At 46.4% G+C, this 23465-nt stretch overlaps 1 protein-coding gene across 1 annotated transcript in view; it reads left to right on the top strand.

The window, feature by feature from the left end:
- Window positions 1–533: 533 nt before the first annotated feature.
- znf608 (zinc finger protein 608) overlaps window positions 534–23465 on the top strand; it is a 58307-nt gene continuing 35375 nt past the window's right edge. Inside the window, exons 1-3 of the mRNA XM_040154098.1 lie at window positions 534–634; window positions 710–884; window positions 948–1556. Coding sequence (XP_040010032.1) covers window positions 534–634; window positions 710–884; window positions 948–1556 — 885 coding nt within the window. The remainder of the gene's footprint in view (window positions 635–709; window positions 885–947; window positions 1557–23465) is intronic.

Genomic DNA, 23465 nt, shown 5'->3' with positions numbered 1-23465 from the left:
ACAGAGAGAGAGGGAGCAGATAAAACCCTGCAGCTTCTTCCCTAGAACATCCTCGTTATCACAGAAAACAAACACGAGGAGACACTAGAACACACATTATGTTCCTTTATTACCGTGTTTTTATGTGAATGTTTGATTACGTAATTATTGGAAAGGCGTAAATCTGAGCGCTTCTCTCGGATGTCAGGTGGTTTTTTCCCAAAACTTTATCGGTAGGGTCACATTGTCGATGTCTTCAATATTGGAGAAGATGGGATCGTTAGAAATGGGACCAGCGGTCCCGCAGAACGTCGAACCCGCCGAGCACCTCGGTGTCCGGCGGACATTCGCGGCCGTCGTTCCGCCCGCGATGTAGTTTGCGAAGGACCAGAACCCGCTCCGGGACCAGACCCGATCCAGCAGCCCGTTGCGGACCCGCGTGTGTCCATCCGCGGCTCGCTGCTCTCTGCCTCACTGCGGCGGGCTGGCGGGCCGACAATGACTTGAATGCTGATTATTGTGGAGATCGACAAAGGAGACAAGGAGAGGAGGAGATGAACCGCTTCCTGAGAGCTGGGGAGAACGGAGGGCTGCTGACCGACTGCAGGGAGCTGTCACCCAACCACACCGCCTCCTCCTCCTCTTCCTCCTCCTCTTCCTCCTCCTCCTCCACCGCCGCCTCCATCCCCATCCCCATCACCTCCTCCTCCTCCTCCTCCAGCGCCGCTGGCTCAGCCGACAGACACGCGTCCCTGCCCTCGCTCCAGACCCGGGGACCTGGCGGCGGCGGCGGCGGCGGCGGCGGGTCGGAGCCGAGGAGATCCGCGCTTAAACGCAGCCGAGCCGGCCGGGAGGAACGAGAGGAACCGGAGGCGGCGGCGGATCACTCAGCGGCTGCCGTCGCGGTGCGCGGCGGCGGCGGAGGCGGCGGCGGTGGAGAGCTGTGCGTCGGGGTCGGGAAGCAGCAGCAGCAGCAGCAGCGTCGGGAGGCTCAAGGACGCGGCGTCGGTGGAGACGGTCTGGAGATGATTTCAGCGGTCACCAGGGAGGCGGACGGCGCCGGCGGCGGGAGCGGCAACAACCACAACAACGGCGTCTCCGAAGTGACCACGGCCTCTTCTTCTGCGACATGCGCCAAAGGCAAGGAGGAGAGGAAGGGGAAAAACGTGATTCGGGGCTGGAAGAGGGAGAGGGACAGGGAGAGGGACGCCGCGGCTCCGCCTGCCGCTCCTCCCGCTCCTCCCGTCCGGACGAGGAAGGAGAAGCCCGGCGATGGCTCGTCTCCTCCTCCCTCTGTCTTCCTCCCGTCGTCCGCCCTGCCCGAGCATCATCCGTGCCGCGACGGCCCCGGACACTGCCTCTGCGCCCCGCCGGACCCCAGGATCGCTGGAGATAACGGCAACGCTAACAACGTAAACAATAACAATAATAGCGGGAGTAGCGGCGGCGGCGGCGGCGGCGCGGCAAATAAAACCGCGCTGGATTGTGGAGTAAAAAGCGGCGGCGGCGGCGCTATTGTTGTCAGGCGGCAGCATGACGACACGCCGGCCGCCAAGAAACACAGAGGAGCCGAGAAGGTAAGCGGCTCTTCATCGTCAAGGCCGACGATAACACGCACACACACACACACACACACACACACACAAGAGCAACGCAAAACAGAAACGCGCACACGGCAGCGGTCACTTCACACCTGCGGCCACCTGATCTGCGGCCACGTTCCGTGTTTCCGGGCAGAATTCTTCCCTTTTCCGAGCTGGAAAACGCTCAGACGGGAAGAGAGAGACGCGAAGTAGTCTCGACATTCAGAGCACACACGGTCGGTCGGACGCAGGTGCGAAGGCCACAAAGACGCCCGCACAGCAGCAGCCACACGGCGGGGACGTGTGATGGAGGGCTGACCGCCAGCCTGCCACATGATATTTATTTCCCATTGTTGCTGCCCGGCCGGTGTCAGCGTCCCCAGTCTGTCCGTCTCACTGTCTGTCTGCTGATTTTTGCCACGCTGATGCGCAGACATGAGGCTTTTTCTGTTTTTTGTTGTTGTTGTTGTTGTTGTCTTTCTTCTTTTGGAGAGGAGATGAAGAGAGAAGGAAGAGGAGGAAGAGGAGGAGGAGGGAGGCAGCAGCGGCTTCAGCAGCAGCAGCAGCAGCAGAGTGTCCTCCATCTCCATCCTCCTCCTCCTCCTCTTCCTTCCCCTTTCGGAACCATTTCATCCAGTCCTACTCGTTTTTGCTGGAGATTAGGGGAGAAAGCAACTATCTCCATGTGCAGTGGCGACTCAGCGAAGGCGTGAGGGAACGAGACTGAGCCTCCTCTGCAAATCCCCCTTTTTGTTGCATCCGCACGGGCTTTGTTTGCTCATTTCATTTGGGAAAAAAACACTGTGATGTCAAAATTAATCAGGCTTCAGAGCGCGGGTCAAAATCTTTTTAAATAGGCCGTAAATGCTGCAGGTTGACAGGCCGGGCCGCCCGGGGTTTAATGAGCAGCCCCGGGGTCCATCTTCTAGCCGTTTGAGGGAATAACCGGGGATGTTGCCGCTCGTGAAATCCTTTTTTTTTTTAGTTTAAGTCATCCCGGGGAGAGACAAAGATGGAGGAAGATGGAGGGATGGGTGGAGAAGTGGCGGGGTGAGGAGGGGGAAACAGAGATGTTGGATGGAGGGAGGAATTGGACGTGACAGCAGAGGACAACAGCCTGAGAGAGTCTGAGAGATGCAGGAAAAAAAGAAAAGAGAGAAACAGATGGATGGTGTCCAGAAGGAGTTTTTTGGTTTTTTTTTATTTTTTTATTTTCCAGGGATGCGGGATTAGACGAGGCAGGAGAAACCCGAGCGTACTCCCCGCTGCTGGCAGATGCTGTTGACAGGAGGAACGCCGGCCTGTCCCGCCTGCTTTGTTTATTTGTCGATCTGAAGGATTCCTGAGCGGCGGTGAAACACTTGCGCACACGGTCACCCGGAGCTCCGCGGTGACCGTACTCTCATTCGCTGTCAGCAACAATCTGGGCCCCACTCGAGAGCCTTAGCGGCCTGTGGTGGTGGTAGTGCAGCCCCAGGGGCTTTTTCACAACCTTTGAACACTGAAAACCGGGATTGTTGCCCACATTAAGAGGGTAAATATTCGACGATAGCCTGGTAACTATTGGCACAAACGACGGTCACCTGCAGACACGACCCTCGGAAGACTGCGTGTTGATTTCTCGATATCATTTGGGTCCAGTCTGAAACGTGTCTGTCGCAGAATTTTCAGTATCTTAGTCCCCTTTAGGTCCTTCCGCGTTCAGACGTTTCCCGCGTTTGTCTGCAGTTTCGCTAAGCTGCGACTGTGTTTTAATTTTGGGCGACGTTCTCCAACGGCAGCATCTGTTCGACCTCGGGAGCACATGTATTTGCGATGAAATATTCTAAACTTATGGCTGAATCACTGGTCCCCTTCGGTCGGATGCGCTGGAGAACGCTGGCGAGTAGACCTTGGGGGTCGACTATTTTGGCGCAGAGAGTAAAGCGTGTTCGCGCCGCTCAAAGTAAGTAAAACTCCGGGGGGGTCATGCTGGAGCCTGAGCCTGTATGGTTATTTAGTCATCTAAACTATGCGGGGAAGGAAAATCTGTTAAAGCAAAGGAACCCAGAGGCGGAGCAGTGGACTGTGACACCTGAGTCGGGGTTTGTGTCCTGTGTCCCGAAATTCAGGCCGCTACACGGCTGCAGCTAGCAGCTGTGCTCGTTACTGGTGAACCTGCCGGGTATTTTTCTCGACTAATCGCCCGATAATTTGATGAAAAAGCGGCAAAAATTCGGGCCACAAGTTCCCATAGCCCCGGTAGAAATGATTCGTATTTCAGTTTCTCGTTTCGTCCAGCTATGAGTCTGAAACCCAAAGAGTCGAGCAACTGCTGACATTTGAAAGGCGTGAAATCACTGAAATTTTACACAAACGATCAACCGGTTATCTAAACAACTGACTAATCTATTAGTCATATAATCTCTTAAGTTCCACTCTGCTAAAACGCCTGGTCAAGGGAGATAGGGTGGGTTTCGTCGAACGCTGAAAAGGTCAGAGCATCCCGTCTCATTCTTCAAGTCGGCGGTGACTTTTTCAGTGTTCAACCAAGACCACAACCTTGAGGCTGGGGCTTGCCTGGATAGATCCACAGAAACGCTCATCGGGCTTTAGTTTCCCAGAGCGGATATTGTAAGTGCATTTTTTTATTTTTACGAGGCAGAGTGAGAGTCGGAGAGCATTAAAAATCAAACTGCATGTTTAGAGACGTGAGATGTGAAATTCCTCCCCTGGAAAAAACTGCAGTGCATTTTAAAATGTATTCGGGCCAGAGTGTTTATGAACCACTGATTGCATAAGGTCGTTAATATGTTTTAAAAACCCTGATCACAGCTACTCGGGAAAAACCATCGGGTGTAACGCGGATGAACCTAAAAGGGACGCAACCAGTAACGAGTGTTACGAGTTGGACCCGTGTCTCACAGGTCAACGTGAGAACAGTCTGGGCCGCCTGCTGAGGATATTTGCCCAGGACAGGAGCCTCTTCAAGTCAGCTGAATGGGCAGACGATTGACGCTGCTCCCCTTCCTGCACCCGATGGGATGAACGCATCGCTTGCTGTGTGTAGGAGGGAACCTTTTTACTAGGACCCAGCCCGGGTCTGCCGTCCAGCGGCTCTGACGCATCTCTGTCCGTGACGTCCCACAAACCCAGCGTCTCCCGTTTAGCCTTGAAAATAAATGTCATGCTTCGTCCTCTACCTTGGTCGGCAGCCACTGCTACAATTATTATAACGAGTCTTATTATTATTAATCATTAGTCTTCTTCTTATTAATGTCATCGTCATATTAATATTATTATACATCTTTAAGTGGAACCCGCAAATGTAACTATAAAGAGTACGGTCCGGACCTGTTCTCTATGAAAAGTGCCCCGAGAGGAACTTGTGTTACGATCCGCGCCATATAAATAACACTGACTTTACTTGACTTAGTCTGAAGTTTAGTGTGGTGTAATTATTCTTGAATCAAACAGCTTAATTGCAGTTTACAATTTGCAGTTTTGGCACTGAAATTAATCAGATTTTGAATCGTGAGCACAATTAAATTAAATTGAATCCAAACTCGATGAAATAATTACAGACCTGCTGACAGGAAGAACCGGTGGAAACACTGAGTACGTTAAATTGCTGTACAGGTAAAACAAAGCCTGGATATGACCCGAAGCTCAGATACTACAATTGAATTAAAGATGATTACCACAAAAAAACAAAAAAAACCCAAACCCCTCATAATATAAAGAGTTTACAGAGTAGGCAGAGGTCCTGGTGTGATCAGCTGCAGACTGGTACCTTACCCCTGGTAACTTTGGTGCTTCCCTATGAAATTTTGGTGTTGTTGACGATGAATTTCTTCTGTTTTAACATCAAAATCTTCCCTGGCAAGAAATTTGCAATGTAAAATAATGACAGAAAAAACAAAATGTTCCAGAAATACACTCAGCTAATTTCCATCATTCACGCAGTCGTGTTGGTGGATTAATTTGTAGCTCTGTTCCCGTTTCATCGTTTTAAGCCCTGGATCATGTCAGTTTTCCCCATTTTCTTCGCCGCTGTGCTTCGTGTAATTTCAGGATGTTTTTTTTAACAGAGCATTGCTTCCTATAACAATGTTTTTAGAGAAATCACAGCGATGAAATACAATATAACTCACAGGGAACTTATATTTTAGTATTTCTTGTAGCACTTTATGAACCATTTCCAAAAACACAGTTATTTTCAAACATTTTCAACACAAACTGCAGACTTTTAACCTTGAGTCGTCTACAGAAGCAAATCTTTCTTTTTTTTTTCCAGGAGAATTCCATCGATATTTGTGAATTGGTATTGGACACATTCAATTGCTCAATCATTCAAAAAAACAGGACTAGGACCAGGACTAAAAGGCGGGACTTAGGCATATGTCATTATTTGCAGGCATCAAATGTGAATTTTGACCCGATGATGGCGCTGGATGAAAAGCGGACCATGAATATCTGAACCAAATTTCATGGCAATCCATCCAGCAGCTGCTGACATGTTTCACTCAAAAACTAAATGTCGCCGGGGGAAAAGTCAAAGGTGCACCAGTGGGATTTGTCGTCTGGGAACCAGGAACGTCTCAACTAGATCTTATACTAATCCGTCGAGTAGATCTTGAGACATTTTGCAGGGTAAGTGACGACTTGTTGGCACCAAATGAAAAGTGGAGACTTTGAATCCCAATGACTTCGGCTCATACAAACTGCTGAGAAATCATCCCCTGGGGACCATGAATGAATTTTAGGGCAATCCGTCGCACGGTTGTTCAGATATTGTGGTCCGGCTGGACCGACCATCCCACCTTGTCATTCCCTGGAGCCCTGCCGCTAGCCTGGCTAAAAATACACACACAAAGGGGTCAACTGTAGGGATGAGATGAAAACAGCTGAACTGAACTGCTACCATTTAAAATGCGATCCAGCCTCGGTGACGGACAGAAAAGAGCAGTTCTGCTGCTGCAGAGGCTCAGACTGTCATCTGCATGACAATAAGTTGCACTCGAGTTTGTCTGTGAGCGACAGCGGCTGCTCCGTTATTGCTTTCTGTCTGTCAGTCTGGATCCCTGCAGGCCGAATGAAGGTGAAACAACAAAAACATTCTGCTCCCGTTGGATTTTATCGGTCTATCTTGAATTCTGATCATCTCACGGTGGTGTTGACGTGCTCGTCAATGTCCGCTTGCTACCGTCGTTTTGTTTGGAAACATCAAATCCCGTTTGCCGTAACCGTGGCGAGCTGACGGCTGACGGCGGGGCGGAGATGTTGTGAAAACCGGCAGCCCTTTGGAGTCGTCCCGTTTACCTGGCGGGTTTTAACGGGTTTGCACAGGCTGGGTTTCCATGGCGATGTTGACGGCGTTCGGTTTATTCAGGGGGAGCTGCGATCGGGGCGTGATGCCGCATGTAAACAGCTGATCCTGAGCCAGTGTGCATCAGGACGGAGGGGGAGCAGGACAGGTGCATGTGGGGAAACACAGAAGACCGAGGGAAGAAAGCTTGTGAATTGTGATTAACCTGACGTTATATCTCCTAACACGTCAAATGTTCCTTCGTAATCATGTAGGAAAAGTGATTTTATATTTTCAGCCCAGTTGCTATCGCTTCATGCATAAATAAACCCGCATTTTACTTCAGGTGTAGGTTATTATAATGATAACAGCAATACGCCACACCATTAACACCGGGGACTTCTAATGAAATCCTTCCCACCCCCGACTTGCTGAACACACCGCTCCCTGTCCGCGGTTCTTGGTTTCTGCTTTTCAAAAAACACGACGGACGCTCTGAAACTCTCCGCCGAGATCATGTTGTCGATGCATGCGAGGGGGGGAAATGGCTCAGACGGAATACTGGTTCCTCTCCTGACACCTCCTTTGAGTAGCTGTCAGGTTTCAAGGGGGGCGACGTCATCGTCTCCGCCGATTCCTCCGGCTCTCGGGCCCATTGCTGGTCTGTGTTTTCTCCGTCGAAGGCACCCAGGTCCCCCTGGCAAGCGAGCCGGGGGGGAACCTGGAGTTGAGATTGTCCCGTCAGCTGAACCTGTGAGACGTGAGCCTGTGTTAAATTTACAAAACACCAAATTTCATTTTACTTGTTGAGGAATTGTACATGTGTTTTATAGTTCACACACCGTTTGTGTGTGGATCAATAACCAAAGACTCTACTGTGGCTGTCGTGTTGCTCGCGTTAACAAATGGTTGCCACGGACACATTATACGTAACAAATTCATACAAATCACTAATAATCGGTATTTGTGATGCAACGCGGCACATCGCATTTATGAAATGTGAGGGCGGAGGGCGCATTACACGGCACGATCTGTAAACCAACCGGGCCCAAATGAAACCTGCGCCGATAGCGATGCGCATCGCCTCAAGCAGTAACCGCGCGAGGTCCCGGGCTGGGAGTGTGCGAGCGGCCCGGGACCTCGCGCGGTTACTGCTTGAGGTCATTACAAAGTGCTTTTCACTCAGAACGAGCGCGTCTTCCAGCGTGCAGACAGTGAGGTTAATGACAACATCATAACAGTAAAAACAGCTTCGCCGCACGTCTGTTTTTTTTTTTTTTTTTTCAGGGCGGTCGTTAAAATGGAGCAAATATGCTTCGTTTCACGACACCGCTGTGTTCGGTGCTCAACAACACAGTGCAGTTATATTAATTACATCCAGTCAGGCACGAGCAGTATTTAAACCGTGATCGGATTAGGAAGGTGCCTGTGCTGTGGCCTCACAATGTCTAGACGATGCAGATCAGGTTATTTGAGAGGGATTTTATTTCTAGCGTCTGCATCTTTACGCGTACCCTGTCAGAGAACAACAGCCTGGGGCGAAGCTTCCTGATCGCTGATGTCAAACATTTTGTTCTCTAAACACTTTGAGGATTTAGAGGCAACGGGACAAAAACAAGCTGAGAAAAAAAACAAAAAAAAACAACTTGAATGACTGCATCTTTTCTTTTAAGCCAAAATCACATCACATAAATCACTTACAGGTAGCTTCGCATTAGAGATACTTTTGTAAAATAATTGGTTTTGCAGATGTGTCGATTCGACCTTCAGATGGAGCCTCTCCACAGCTTTCAGGGGAGGCTTTCAACGCGCATTTTCATTTTGTCACTTCGAGTATTTTGCCCCAAACCATCGGTGTGAAAATGATAAAGCTGAAGAAAATCTGCGCAGGTTTAGTGCATCCAGCAAATTACACTTACAGTCTGTTGATGAAGCCTCTCAATACGACATCGAGTTTTACAGTGTGACAAAGGCACAGATGTTGTGAATTTAGTTTGCTGCCTTTTTCTTTTGGGGGGGGGGTTAAAACACTCTTTATCCACTAAATTCATTATGTGCATCTAAGTAGAACCAAATAAATTTAAATGACATGAAAATGGATCCATTTTAAGAGAAAAATAAAAAGTAATCATAACTGTTACGCTTATTAGGTGTTGTTTACCGTCTGATAATCACTGACTGACTGGGCTTTTTATTGAACACGTTATCTTCAGAAAACGGTCACTGGTCCTCAGCAGGATTCAAGCTCACGCCGTCACGTGTCCGGTCTGCACCTGAGGCTGATAATCAGCAGCTCTTTGATGTTGCTTATCCTTTCATTTTCAAAGAACACTGGCTGGAGCGAACCTCGGGCGGCGTGGTCAGACGGTTATCTGACAGCCAGCTACTCAGACTTCTTCTCAAACACTGAACGCATTTTCAAAAGGCCAAAAAAAACAAAAAAAACGTGTGACTCCTGACTCTCGATGTGGTTTTCCTCTCGGTCTGACTCACGTCTGCTGAGACGTCGGATCGGACACGCGCACAGACTTTACAAGAATTTGTAGCCGTTAAACTCCGAGTCCGGCAGGAATTCTTCACAGAAATTTTACAAGGAGAGAGCATCGATTTGGAGACGTCTGCGCCGAGCCTCAGCGTTCGGGGGCAGTCGAAGTGGACTGGAGCTGTGTTTAGACAGAGGTTAACGCTGAACACTGAATCTGACGTCATCCAGTCAGACACGTCCATTCCAGGCAGAAAATACAGGTAGAAAAAACGTCCAGTATCAGCAGCTTTGAGTTTATTTTTTCCCTACAGTATCCGCATCAACTGCAGTGTGGTTATGGTTGGGACAGGTCGCGGTTGTGGAGAGTAAATCATGACTAAGGTACGGTTAGTGTTAGTAACCAGCGTTGAAGCGGCGTCAGTTCATTTTTGGGCTACCTCAATAAACACAGGCATATTATCACCTTAAATTTGATATGATGAACGCGTCAGCAAACGATTGGCTATTTACGCCTCCCACATCATAGTTTATCCGGAGTTGAGCCTGAGTCCATCTGATGAATGTGAAGTCCAGTACTCCCTCTCTTTTTCTCCGTTTTGGACTGGACCGGCTCCTGAGGGAAATCTCTGGCTCTTTAGCTGCCAAATGCTCCACCGTGTTCACCACCCAGTCAAGTCAAATTTGATTTATATCGCCCATTATCACCCTCTGTGCTTAGACTCTCGAATCCGACAAGGCTAAAAAAATTGAGGAAACCTTAGCAAGAGGGACTAGAGGAGGGATCTCTCTTTCAGGACGGACAGACAGGAAACAGAGCAACATAGTAGATTTACAGTATGGACAGTCGCGACGACAACGTTATAGATTGTAAACATTAATGAAGAATATGATCCGGGAGGCAACTTCCAGGTGTCGCCGACAGATAGGACCTGAGCCACGCGACCTCCTCTGACTGTGTCTGTCTGCTGGGTGGGGCCGGGCGGGGACTGGACGGTGGTTTTATCAGAGCTCCTGTCCTGCTGCCGCTGGAAAACGCTGAGACCGAAGCACACGTGCTGGTAAATCTGGCTAAATACATTGCTCCTGTGTCCACCGACCCACCGGCCCTTTGGGAGCTTGAGAGCAGGTGCACCGGTTAGATTGGGCACTTTACAGCACCCGGGCGCCTTCCGTGGATTTTTTGCACCGTTCATGCGAGTCTTGCGGGGAAATAAACTCACACGATGAATCTGTTATCAAAAGCTGGAGTTTAATTAGTCCATTGAATCTTTGATTAATTGATTACCTGTTTCACCTGTAATGAAAAGTCTCTTTCTCTTTTCTCTGTGAAGGAGGAAACCGCAAACTAGTTGCAAGCAGTTATGCTGAGCGCTGTGCTCCACGTCGTATTTCTCATCAGGACTTGCAGTGGGCTTCTTGGTAATTAAACTGCTCTTGGAGCCTAATGTGCAGACCTCGGAGAATGTGACTGAATGAGTTCAGTCTTAGAAATGACAGATGGCGCAATCGACACCATCAAGACACTTCTGAAAAAAAAAAAAAAAAACGATTTAGGTTTTGATCAAATTTACCCAAAGTCTGTACATGAATTTGAATTTTCTTGGCAGAGAGGCCGGCCTTGCAGCTCAGCTGGTGATGAAAACTTGTCTCAGAAGGTGCTGCTTCTCAAAGATTAATGGGAGAATCTTGTTTTTAATTCAGAACCAGAATCAACACAGCCTAAAGTCCTGTTATTAACAGTTCATGAAGAGACTTTCTACAGCTCTACCTAATGTTCCATGTCATTTCGTTATCAATCAAAAATAGGTTTTCCACATTATTATGACGAAGAATGTCTTCTCTAAAAGATGTAAATTTACCAACAAATACATTTTCGGGAAATGTTTAAATATTCCCTCATTTACTCCCTTGATTCTTTCACGGTTCTTCTCGCTAAAGAAGGAGAATCATTAATCTAAAGATCAGAGTAAAATCCAGCTTCATCTCAGTTTTTGTGGTGCAGAGTGGAGCTGGTGGAAGAGTTTTGTTTGGGTTTTGTCTGTCGGCTCCACTGAGCTGTGATGACAGGAGGTTATTGGTTGAAAACATAGAAATCAGACAAGCAGAAGGCAGAAGCAGCCCCCCTGGTGCATTTGACAAGGATGCAGGGCTTCAGAAGCTTTTTAAAAATGAGCAGGTGAACTTGACAGTCCTTTTCATGCCTTAAGACCTAACTTCATCACTATGCTTCATTTTTCCTGTCGCCATCCTGGGGAAAATGTCGAGATCTGCAGGTGTAAATTCTTTAAGTCTTTGAATTTCAACAAACGAGACCTTTAGAGTCATTGAAAATGCTTCAGAAGTCACCAGAAACTCCACTTGTTTGCGTTATCTCCCTCCAGTCTCTGTGTGTTTATTCAGTAGATTACTTAGGATCTGGGACAAATGCTAATTTTTCACTGGAGCTGAAACATTTTCACCTCGCACATCTCGTCTTCACCACAGCTGGGCGGATTTGCATCTTTTTCGCGCCCAGTCGCGTCCTTCCATTGACTTTGTGTGGAATCGTGCTGCTTGTGTCCGAACACGCCTCCAGACCTTCGGTCTTTGTTTCTTCTTCTGAATCTCTGCAGATAATGGGGCCGAGATTTTTTTCCGCCAGTTGTCTGTCACAGCTGCTGATTGACTGGTCAAACCTGAACGCCGGGACCCGGCCCACCCAGTAAAGGATTGTGGACCGGTGCAAACAGGAGATTCCGTTCCTGGTGCGGAATCCGTTGTTGTTACCAGTTTAGAGCTGTGAAACTAGAGGCCTACAGCTTTCAGTCTACTGAAAACCAACTGAAACGGGGGTGTTTGATTGCAGCCAAATGAATGTGTCATGTTATGTGTAAAAATACCAAACACTGGATCATCTAAATGTATTTTATGACTCTGACGGCTCAGTGGAAGCGTGGCAGGTTGTTGGCCAGTTCCATCAGTCTATGACCTGTAAGAAAACCGTAAAATTAGTGTTGATATTGATGGTTCCCAGAGTGCCATCCCTAATAATTTTGATTTCTTCTAGCAGCAGCACCACCGTGAGAAAAACTCTAGTTGGACACAAGAAATATAAAGTCTAATGCCGTGAAACCTTCTGGTCACGTTCAAGCACAGCGAGGCTTTGCAGAAGTAGAAAGTGATTCAACATGTTTGCTTGTCCTGCGTTTGCTTTTTGGAAGAGAGAGCTGTCGTTGCAGCTCCCGCTGCTTGTCTGTGAGCTAAAACTGTCAGTCACGTCGCACCTCCGGGCGCAGCTCCATCAGTGATGTTACAGCCGGTTTTCTGCCTCCATTCGGAATTGTTGTCGACACGAATTAGTCAAATGATATCACAGTGACCCTTTGTTCGCTCCAATTCCCCGCTTCAATTTTATGCATCTTCGAAATTTTGTGATCGTTTTTTGTAAAACGAAGAGATTATTAGACAAATATTGAGAAAGTGGAAAAGGTCTCCTGCTATGATAAATACACAAAGAAGAAAATAGATGCCAAAAATGGCCACCGGGTCATTTGAAGGGGTTCATAATAAGGTGTGGTGTGTAACCAGTGCTGAATTGATCAGCTTCACACGAAATATGTGATCAATCAGAGTTAGGTGATACAGACTAAAATGTCAGTATTTGCTCAATATATTGTCGTTTTGATTCGTCAGCCTGAGTCTAGAAGTAGAGTAATGATTTTCCATTTGAGTTGATATTTAGACAGAAGCTGAAATATAAGAGATTAGGCCCAAGTGGACGAGCATGACGAGTAAATGGCGCCGCTGACAGACTTGTTCCCTACTCGAGGCACAGAAGTGTGTTTTCAGAGCAGTGCCACAGCTCATGTGGGGGCTGGACTGAGAGTCCATTAGGTATCAAAGTATCAGTGCCGACCAGTGTGAAAAGGCTTCGTGGTAGGATGGTACGCCCACACGCTCTGCTCTGCATTCATTCACCACAGCCTCCACTGCTCAAGGAAACACCGTAATAAAGAAAACGCATCATAATATCACCACCCACCATCTGTCATTACCTGGAAAACCTTCTAAGAACCACCCGAGATCCTCTTCTCCTTGTCTGCCTTTCATATTTTATTTGACTGCAGCTTTCTGAAAAACACCGTGTTCCTTTTTATACACAGAGGGGTTCTTCAGTAGAGTGTCTCGTCTCTTAAAATCCAAATCGGATTAAAGCTGCTTCTGTCTGAATTGATCATTATGGTGCAAAGTGACAGGAAATTTGGTCCAAGTCAAAAATGTTTTGGAGTTACGGGGCTGGTTTAGAACATTTCAAGTGTTGTTCAATTGTTCTTCTCATCATAAATGTTTTGTAAGAGCAATTCCAGCGTCTGTGGGCAAGGTCTCTGTAGAATAATTTGAGGCGAATGCTTTCTACAAGGATCCTGTGAAGCACCAAAAGGAGTGATCTCGTCATTTTTAGTTACGATATAAACGCGCTCGTGTGTGCCGGTCTGGTTTTAGAGCTGGCTGGTGTTTGGTTCTGGGCAAGCGTTGTACAATTAGGGCTGGGGTTTGACAGGATTTTAATCGAATCCAAATCCAGTATCAAATCCCCTTATCGAATCCTATTAAGGAACCCAACTCCATGTTAACTTGGTTAGCTTGAGGTTGTTTCCATGTTGTCTTTTGGTGAGAGCCTGAAGACTCAATTATGGAGTTCATCGGTGTCTCTAAGTGTTTACAGTTGATGTTCATTCTCTATCACGGGTTGTCTAATACTACTTATTCCTAAGGATTATGGTGGAGTGCGAAACAATAATAACGCAGATGTGTATTTTAGCTGTCAGCTAGGAACAGAGCGGACCTCTTCAGAGGTTCCACGGAACCAGCAACGTCCAAATTATATCCAGTCTAATTGGATCTGGTGGGGTCCTGTTGTATGGCTTGTTACTGTGGCTGCACATTAATTGATGCTGCTGTCACTGTTGTTGTGCTCCATGTGTTTGGATCTGTTCAGGTCAATTCTTCTGTATATTGGATCAGATCTATTTTGGATGTGGTCTGACTGCCCCCGGGTTCTTTTTGGACTGGGTCTCTTTCTTTGGAGAATGAATTTTAATCTTGTTTGGGTTTTTTTATTTTTGTTTGTTTGTTTGTTTTTTTGTGTCTGGCATTTTCGCCTTTATTTGACAGTCAGTGGAGAGAGAGGGGATGACAAGCAGCAAAGAACCCCGAGCTGCCGAGCTAAGGACTCAGCCTTAATGGTATGCACCTAACTAGGTTAGCTACCGGTGCTCCCCGGGTTTGGGGTAAGTTAGTTTCAGATCCAGTCTAAAATTTTTGACCCATGCAGACCTGGCTGCATAAGGTTCATCGCACTCACACACAAACATACTGATTGCACGGCCATCAGGGGCACTTTGGGGTTCAGTGTCTTGTGGAAGGACACTTCAACATGTGGACCTCGGACCGATCCACCGACCCTCCAGTTTGCGGATGAACCATTCTACCTCCTGAGTCACAGCTGCCCCCGGTCGGGTTCTCAGAGAGTAGAAAAGCTTTTTTAATGTGTGCAGCGTCATCTCAATGCAAAGTCTCTGCATGTCTGTATTCCATGACCAGGAATAAAGAAAAACCTTTGTTCTGTTTCTTGGAGCGCGGTATCCAACTCTGTACACCATCCCGTTGAGCCATCACTGACAAATACACTGTCACGTCATCTCAATTTATAAATTGAGCCATGTTGTGTTGAAGGTTGTTTTAGTTTGACCGTTAGTTTGACACTAAATTTGTTTTTCCACCATATAGAGCGCTAGTTTCACAGTGAGAACTCAACCAAAATAGAAAATGGCCGGGGGGAGAATGCAGTGCAACAGGCACCAAAGAGCGAGGGAGTTATGTTCATCAGCTTACAGTCTCATCCGAGGTTAACGTGTAATTTAAATGTCTTGAGCTTTTGCTTATGACCTTGACAAACACATCAGGTGTAGAATAGCAGTCATTAATTTAGTGCTTCATTACTTTGACTAATGGACTAATGGACAATCTAACTCTATATCCGTTTAATACAGGTTTAACAGGGTTAACTGCCTCAAACAATGGTCTTCAGCTGATGCGAGGAATCCACGTTTGTTTGGTTTTTCAGAAAAGTTCGGATATATCGGAGCTTTCAGAAAAATCTGAATATCCAGTCGTAATTATGACTTGAGTGTTGAGGTAAAGGGTGGTTAAGTTGGAACCTGGCAATCACGGTTACTCCTGCACAGTGTGAAGGCAGCTTCTGTTGTACAGAACATTTCCGGAGCCACAGTTCTCTTTATCCAGGCCTCAGATTTCCCTGTGGTTACTTGATTGAGTCTCTTGTATATTAAAACCATCTCTGGTTTACGTCAGCTGCCAGACTGTGATGTCTGTCTTCAGTTCAATTATGTCATTATGAAAACGCTGCTTGCAAACACTGCAACTCTGGGAGATTAATTTAAGCAGAATGGGGCTAACATAATTATTGTTAACGGTTGATTGTGTAGCAGCGGTGTTGTTGAAGGAAGGCAGCGGTTGTTAGTTTTCAGATATTTTGCAGCAACAGAGTTATTATGGCATTGAGTAATGTCCATTGTTTTCCACTCGGTCGGTTTAAATGGCACTAGAGCTTGTCATTCAATAGGAAAGTAAGTAGTCTGTGTGTGTTTGTAGTGTGTGTCTGTGTGTCGATAATGTAGGGAGTGACAACGAGAGTAGACATGAGAGGCTGGAGAGAGAAAATGGAAAATAAAGATGGCTACCATTTGCTAAAACCGCCACACACGCACACACACGTGCCACTCATACACAAACACACACTCGACAAACCGCAGTTTGTCTGCACATTCACACACCGCCACACACACAATGCCTCATCTTTCAGCAGCTTGACAATAAAGACAGGGATGATTTCTGACTGGGGATGAAAAAAAAACTGTCAGTGTGGCTGCTCACTGAGGGATTTAATAGGAGGGGAGGAGGAAGATGAGAGAGAGGATGGGATGAGGGAGGAGGGAGAGAAGAGGAAGGAGAACAGGGGAGGACACGAGGACACAAAGAAAGGAAAGGAAAGGGAAGGAAGATGAGGCACAGGAAAAATAGGGAAGAGAAGACCGAAAGATGCGGGAAAGGCATAAGAATTAAGAAAAGAAAAGGGGGAGAGGAAGGAGAAAGGAGGACAGGAGATGTAAAGAGGTTGACAAGAAGAAAGGGGAGAGCAAGATAAGAAAAGGAAGAGAGGAGAATATCAAGAAAACTGAGAAAGAAATGAAGAGTGCAAAAAGGAGAAGGGGTGGGAAGGAAACGGGGATGAGAGGCAAGAAAGGAGGTCGGGAGGAAGAGGAAGACGGGGGGACAAGAAAAACGGGAGGCGCAGAGGAGAAGAAGAAGGTAAGACAAGAAATAGGGAGAAGAGAGATAAAGAAAGGAAAGGAGGATGAAAAAAGTGGACGAAAAAAGATGAGAGGAAAGAAAAGAGCTGAGAGAAGTTATGAGGCAGGAAAGAAAGAGTGGAGATGAAACAAAAGAGGAGGAAGAGGAAATGAGGAAGAGGAAGGATGGAGAAGAAAATGGGAGGCATGGAAATGAGTGAGCGAGGAGGAGGACACGAGTACAGGAATAAACGAAAGGAAAAGGGCAGGAAGAAGAAAAGAAAGATGAAACAAGGGAAAGGGAGGAAGGAGGATTAGAGAGGAAGATGGAAAAGGTGAAGGGAAAGAAGAAATGATAAGGAGAAAGGCCAACAAGAAGAAATGAAAGGAAAGGGAGGAGAGCGGGGGGCGTGAAAAGATGAGAGGACACAAAGGACAGAAAGGAAAGAGGAAGGGCAAGAAAGGATGAGAGGAAAGGGTGACAAGAAGAAAGGGAAAACAGAGGAAGAAGATGGAATGAAAAGAAAATGGGAAAGAACAAGAAGAAGGAATGATAGAGGGGGAAGAAGCAGTGCAGTGGGATTAACAAATAAGGTGGATTGAAAGAAGGGGGAAGACAAGAATAAAGGAAGGGAAAGAGGAGGAGGAAGGAGGGACAAGGAGCAAGAAATGGTAGAGAGAAATAAAGACCAGCAGAGCGGTGAAGGAGTGAAGGAATGCAGGAAGAGAAGACAGTAAACAAAAGAAAGAGGAAAGGACAAAAATAGGAGGAGGATGAGTAGAAAGAGGAAGAAGAGATAAATCTGGCACAGGCAGCGTTTTCTCATCAAACAAGTCGTCAGAATTCAGTTTTATAGCTTCTATAAACACTCCTGCATCCATTAGCAGGGCTGGGTGAGGGGGCGGATGGATGGAGGGACGGATGGATGGATGGAAAAATGAAAAAAATGAGAAGATGGATGGATAATTGGATTGTTGGATTGATTAAAATTCTTTATTGGCATTTTTGAACACATTCTTCTGTAGTCCGGGTCATTAAAATAAGATTGAAGATTAAAAAAAATAAGCATAAAAACCAACGATAACAAACGACTCTTTGTTTAATTATAGATTTTAGAGGCAGAATTAATGGAAAGCTCAGCTGGCTCCCCCGACACCCACCATCTACCCTCCCTCTCCTGATTAATTTGAGTAAATCCAGCTCTGTATGCGGACAGCTGTTTGTGATTCAGCCTCCACACAAAGCTCCGGCGCGTCAAAGGAAACATCGACTTGAGGTCGAACTGCAGCAGATCTTTTCCTGGGTTCTGTTTTCCTCCACCCCGCTGCATCCACTGCCTGTCACCGCTGAAGTGGATTCGAGTGCTGGAATCGATCAAGCATACAGCTTTGATCTTGATCCCCATGTCCCGCGAACACAGATTTTACATTTTGGGTTTTTCTTGGTTTTTATTTCTATACATTGTTTTCATCTAGCCTTGAACCGGAGCGCTGTCGCTACGCTCCGACCCCACACCGCACACGCGTTTTACAGTGACAATGTCAGCGTCACTCGCATGTGACTTATTTGTTGAAGCAATAAAACGTGGACGGAAACCCGGCTGGTGAGCTTTAGCAACGAGGGCTGCTAATGTGCTTTGTCCATCGTAGTCAAGAGCTGTTTCTAATCTTTACATGTCACTGGAGGGTTTCATCAGCCGTTGTTGGGTACAGAGCCAAAGTTAAACCAGAACTTCTAGAAGAAAACCCATTTAAAAATCAAATAACCTCCAGAAAAGACAGAGACATCTAATGGCGTTGTCAACTTTTCACCTCTGTTTTTTGGTGGCCTCCAATGAACATTCTTTACCTGGACCTCGTGGACCAAATGCCACAGCCCAGCAAAAGAGGTCCATGGATGGGACGAGGGGTCGCGGCACGTTCCGACACGTTCGTAGTAAGAGCCGGAGAGAGGACGGGACGGTGTAGACGTTTAAAGTTACCATGGGACAAGAGGATTTGTAGATTTTGTGGATATGAAAGAAATCGAGTAACGATGGCACATGCGATAAAACCATATGCTTCACGTTTACATCAGAAAATGTTTTGGGGGTGAGCTCCGACTGACTGGTTGACAAAGTCATCCCGGGTAAAACCTTGAATAGATACAGAGCAGAGCAGCTAATGTTCCACTGAACTTTGAGCCAGGACCTGCTCCCACACAGCGAAAGCTCCATAAAGTGCTGCAGCTAATGCTGATACGCTGACTTTACACTGACGCTGACGTCTGGTAGCTCCTGCTATTTAGCCAGGTGTGCCGCCGATCAACGGCTTCCCATTATCCCGAGACAATTTCACAATCTTGGGATAACAGAGTGTTTTGCTTACGTTTTTCTTATGTCATTATATTGTCACGACAAAACGACTTTCTTATACCTAGATAGGCGATAGGAGATAATATCAAGATAATGAATCGAGGTAATTAACTCGTTATTTGGAGATAATCTGGAGCTTCAGTATTTGTGCGATCTTGTGAAGGGCCTTTTTGTTTTGCAACTGAAAAGAGGAAACCCACTACATCTTTGCGGCGGTATACAGAGGTTTTGCAGTCTGCCTGGTGACGCTGTAATTGATTCTGTGAGGAAAAACGTGGGCAGATTTCGTCTGAAAGACAGTGAGCAAGACAGATTCTGTGTTTGTGCACAGCCCCGGGGTCCGTGCATATTTTACTGTTATTTGGGTCTCTGTGTATTTCGTTCTCCTGCGTGGTTCAGTTAAAGCAGTAATACTTGAGTTTCTCTCTCATTTTTTTTTTTTTTTTCATCATTTTGGTCTTTGTTGCCCAGCCAAAGACACCGAATGCTTCACAAAACAAGGTATTGGAGACTCAGGGAAAAAAACACAACAACGGAAATCAATGAGCGCAGATGCCCAAGGCGAGAGCAGTGATGCAGAGTTTCAATCAGCTCCTGTTCATGGTGGGAGGGCAAAGGACAGAACAAGAAAAGAAACATACTGATTTTGTTAACATGAATATATTGGATTCACCACATGAAGTCCTCCAACATAAATTGTTGTCCGGAATGACTCACATTTCTGATCTATGGTTAAGGTCTGGTTAAGATCTGGCAGCTGAAGATACTCGGTTACTGTCAGGGAAGGGCAGTCTTTGTGGTTAAATAAAGAAGAATGACTGCTGTAGAGCACGGTACCTGAATCACGGTCCGTCACCCAGAAGTGACACACTTTCTGAGGTTTTTTTTTTTTTTTAGGGCAAAATAAAACACTACTCCCGCCTTTGCTACTACGTGAGAACATACATTATTTACACGGCGGGAGAGGTCGCTTGCCAGGAAAAACGTAAGCAGAAGTTATTTTGAGAGTCCTCACCGGTAAACAGCGCTGTTCAGTGCAGTTATTTGCAGTCGTGAGAGCACTGACTGTAGCGTGACATCGCTACAGCCCTGAATGACTTTTAAGGGCAACACATGCTGGCAGTGTGTTGACGTGCTCCATCGTGGGTTGGTACGTCACCGTCCCCAGCGCTGTGTTCGTTTTTTTTTCAGCGTCGATGCACGTCAGCAGTTCAGGAGAGCAGCAGTTTCGTCACACCCCGGACCGGCAGACCCTGGCCGCTGTACCCTGGCTACTCCCTCCTTTCCCTTGCCGTGAGATCCTCTACCACAACCCTGTCCCCTATAAATTACGTTTATATACGGCTAATTTATAATTGTAAATATGTTTTGATGGAAACATTAACTGCGACTGGATTAGGTTTTTTTATTAAAATAATGAGGACATTTTGTTACTTTACGTATTCGTTAGAGAAAGAAACCAATGAAGACTGCCGGTAAGCAACCCTGTCTCCTACACATCCCGTTAATGTATGACGAAGCTGCATTCCCAATTGCGATGTTGGCTGGATGAGGTTCAGAGGCAATGTTTAGCTGAACGGATGAAGTGCCGTTCACGAACGGCATCAGAGTTACAGAGAGGTGGTTAATGGTGGGTGAGACTGAGGTTCGCATCCAGAGTCTGTGGTTTAGGCAACTAAGACCTTTAAGAAACTTTTTCTGTATTTAACTAGACTACAATCTTCCCCTAACCTCAACCAAGATGTTTTAGTTGCTTGATATTAACCAAACCTTAATAAGAGCAACAAGTCCACCAAATTAAACGATACAATACATTGTTTGCAACTGCCTTCTAGAAGTGTTCTCTGATCTGCCCCCACTGTCAGCAGGACGACATTATTTGTCTGTGCCTTCAAAAGCTTGTTATGGTGAAGGTTTGGTTAGGTTTAGGTTTAGGTACAAATACGTCTGGGAAGATTCTGTGGTGTTTCTGTAAATGCTACGCAAAGGCAACTGGACTCACTTGAAGTTCTTGAAGACGCTCGGCCTCTCATCCGAAAGGCTCCTACAGTTCTAACTGACCAGTGGGGAGTCCCAGGTATTAATCCTCTGGTGAGGTCAGCACCGTTTGTCGTTGAGGTCACATGAGTCGTTGACCCTCCCGGTCATCACGTGAGTCGAAACGTCTTCAAGGACTTCAAGCAAGTCCAGTTCCCTTCGCATAGAGTACAAACACTGCTTGGTTGGGGTTGGGTTAGATCGCATTGTAGGGCCAGCTGGTGAATGAAAGAGGGCACGGATTTAGGGGAAATCCATTTCCCTAAGCGTGTGTCATCTCGCGAGCGATAATTTGAAGCCATGAGAATAGAATCAGATAATCAGTGAATCGTTTTAGTCGGTTTTTAGGCCGAAATGCCAAAAGTGTCCTGGTATCAGATTCTTTAATGTGTGATTTTTCTGCTTATCTCTTTTTTGTATTATTCTAAATTGATATTCATTGTGTTTTGGGCTTTTCATTAGACAAAGCGAGGGATTTAAACCTGCCACCTGCAACCATTTTCTGAGATGTTCTTTTCTGATTGATCAGCCAACTGAGAAAATGATAAGCAGATTAATCGCAAAAACCCAATCTGACCAATCCTGCATTATCCGATCACTGCATCACAGAATTTCTCATGGGCATGGTTGTGATGGTCTGGTCATTCAGCTCTATGGTTGTGGCTGGAGGCCGGATGCTTTCACGTCGTCCCTCCGTCCGTCCAACTGTACGTCCAACTGTACGTCCCATTCTCGTGAACTCGATATCGATATCTCAGGAACGGTTTGAGGGAATTTCTTCAAGTTCGGCACAAATGTTCACTTTGACTCAAGGATGAACTGATTAGATTTTGGAGGTCAAAGGTCAAGGCCACTATGACCTCACAAAACATGGTTTTGGCCATAACTCAAGAATTCGTACGCTAATTTTGACAAAATACACTTTATACCTTTTATTCAAAGTCTTCACTCTATGTCTTATATAAGTCTGGACAGGCACGGATGTAAACTGCAACTTGACTGGTTGGTGGGGGCATAAAACAGCACGGCGGTAAATCTAGTATATAACGCTAAAAGGCGCCTCCGGTGCTGCTGTGATCTTTCTCTGTGTATTGTAGGATTTTTTTAATTAAGAAACATTGTGAGAAAGGATGATTTGTTTGAAGCATTTAACACTCGAGGGAGCAGGCTCGTGTTTTTATTGTTATTGTGCTGTGTGACTCGGCGTCCTGGCTGACTATAGCTGCTGTTTGAATTGCGATTGTGCGTTTTTAGTCTGGGTGTCTGAGGGAGGAAAAAGGCGTTAACGGCGGAACAGAAATCACTGGGGATCATGATTATTCTTTTATAGTTAATTTGCTTTGTGATTTGGTAGAAGGAGTCCTGGGTGGTCTTTGTCAGCAGCTGCGTGGGAGTTAACAGATGGTTTCAGGAAGCGCAGAGGATCCTCTGTCTTTTGTTTTATTGCCATTTTGCATGATAAATTTGCATTGTTTATCAGGGTTTTAACATAATTGCAGTGCAGTAGACAGCTGAAACGAGCCTTCTTATAATACCAGCAGTACAGACGGTGGGACTGAAACTAAACCCTGCACCCTGAAGTATCGGCGAGATTCCTCTACATATTTGGGCCACGCGGGGGACCGGCGGAGGGAAAAGAAATTGTTCTGCAAGTTGCGAGCCTGAGTGTAACTTTATGGGGATACGGGGGGAACATCAACACGAATAATTTCACATAAATACAATCTGTCCCCGCGAATGAACCCTGTCAGGTTTCCACGTCGGCCTCGTCCTCCTCGAAGGTATCAGACTCCGTGGTCGGGGATTCTCATGTTTTCCAGTTCTTTCAGATTTTGACAAACAACTGCAGCGTGAATCAATAAGATTACCGGGGAGAATATTTCACTCAGACATCCAGTTTTCTTTGGCCCAGATTCCAATCGTAGTCCTTTAATATTGAATATGTGCTGATATCCAGTCCACAGTGCCGGAGCTGCAGTAACCTCAGCATTTTACGCTGCTGTAGAAGAAAAATAGCAGAAGGGGTTTTAAAGGAGAGCACAGAGCACCCTTGACTCTTTTGTTTCTCTCTCTTTGACAGCGACCTGTGTGAGTAACGGCTTGATCTTCATAATAACACAACAGAAGCACAACTCCTTTATCTGGGAAACCAAACGCCACAGAGGAGTTCCGACTTGACACTGCGCCGCGGTTTTCTCAAGTATTTACAGACTTGGCATGGCGAGCAAGTTCTTTTTAAGGCAGGAAATCACTCAGAAATATCGTCCCGTGAGATATCCGTCGAGCCTGTAATCTTTATTGAGTTGTAACAGCGAGAAAAATCTTCCGTTGCTGATTGCTGCCGCTCTCTCAGCAGAATTATTTCCCAGCGCCGTTGTAATTGGGACC

This window comes from Xiphias gladius, chromosome 19 (genome assembly GCF_016859285.1).
Source record: "Xiphias gladius isolate SHS-SW01 ecotype Sanya breed wild chromosome 19, ASM1685928v1, whole genome shotgun sequence".
Taxonomy (NCBI): Eukaryota; Metazoa; Chordata; class Actinopteri; order Istiophoriformes; family Xiphiidae; genus Xiphias; species Xiphias gladius.
The sequence above is the reverse complement of the archived record's forward strand: the minus strand, read 5'-3'. Positions and strand labels throughout refer to the sequence as shown.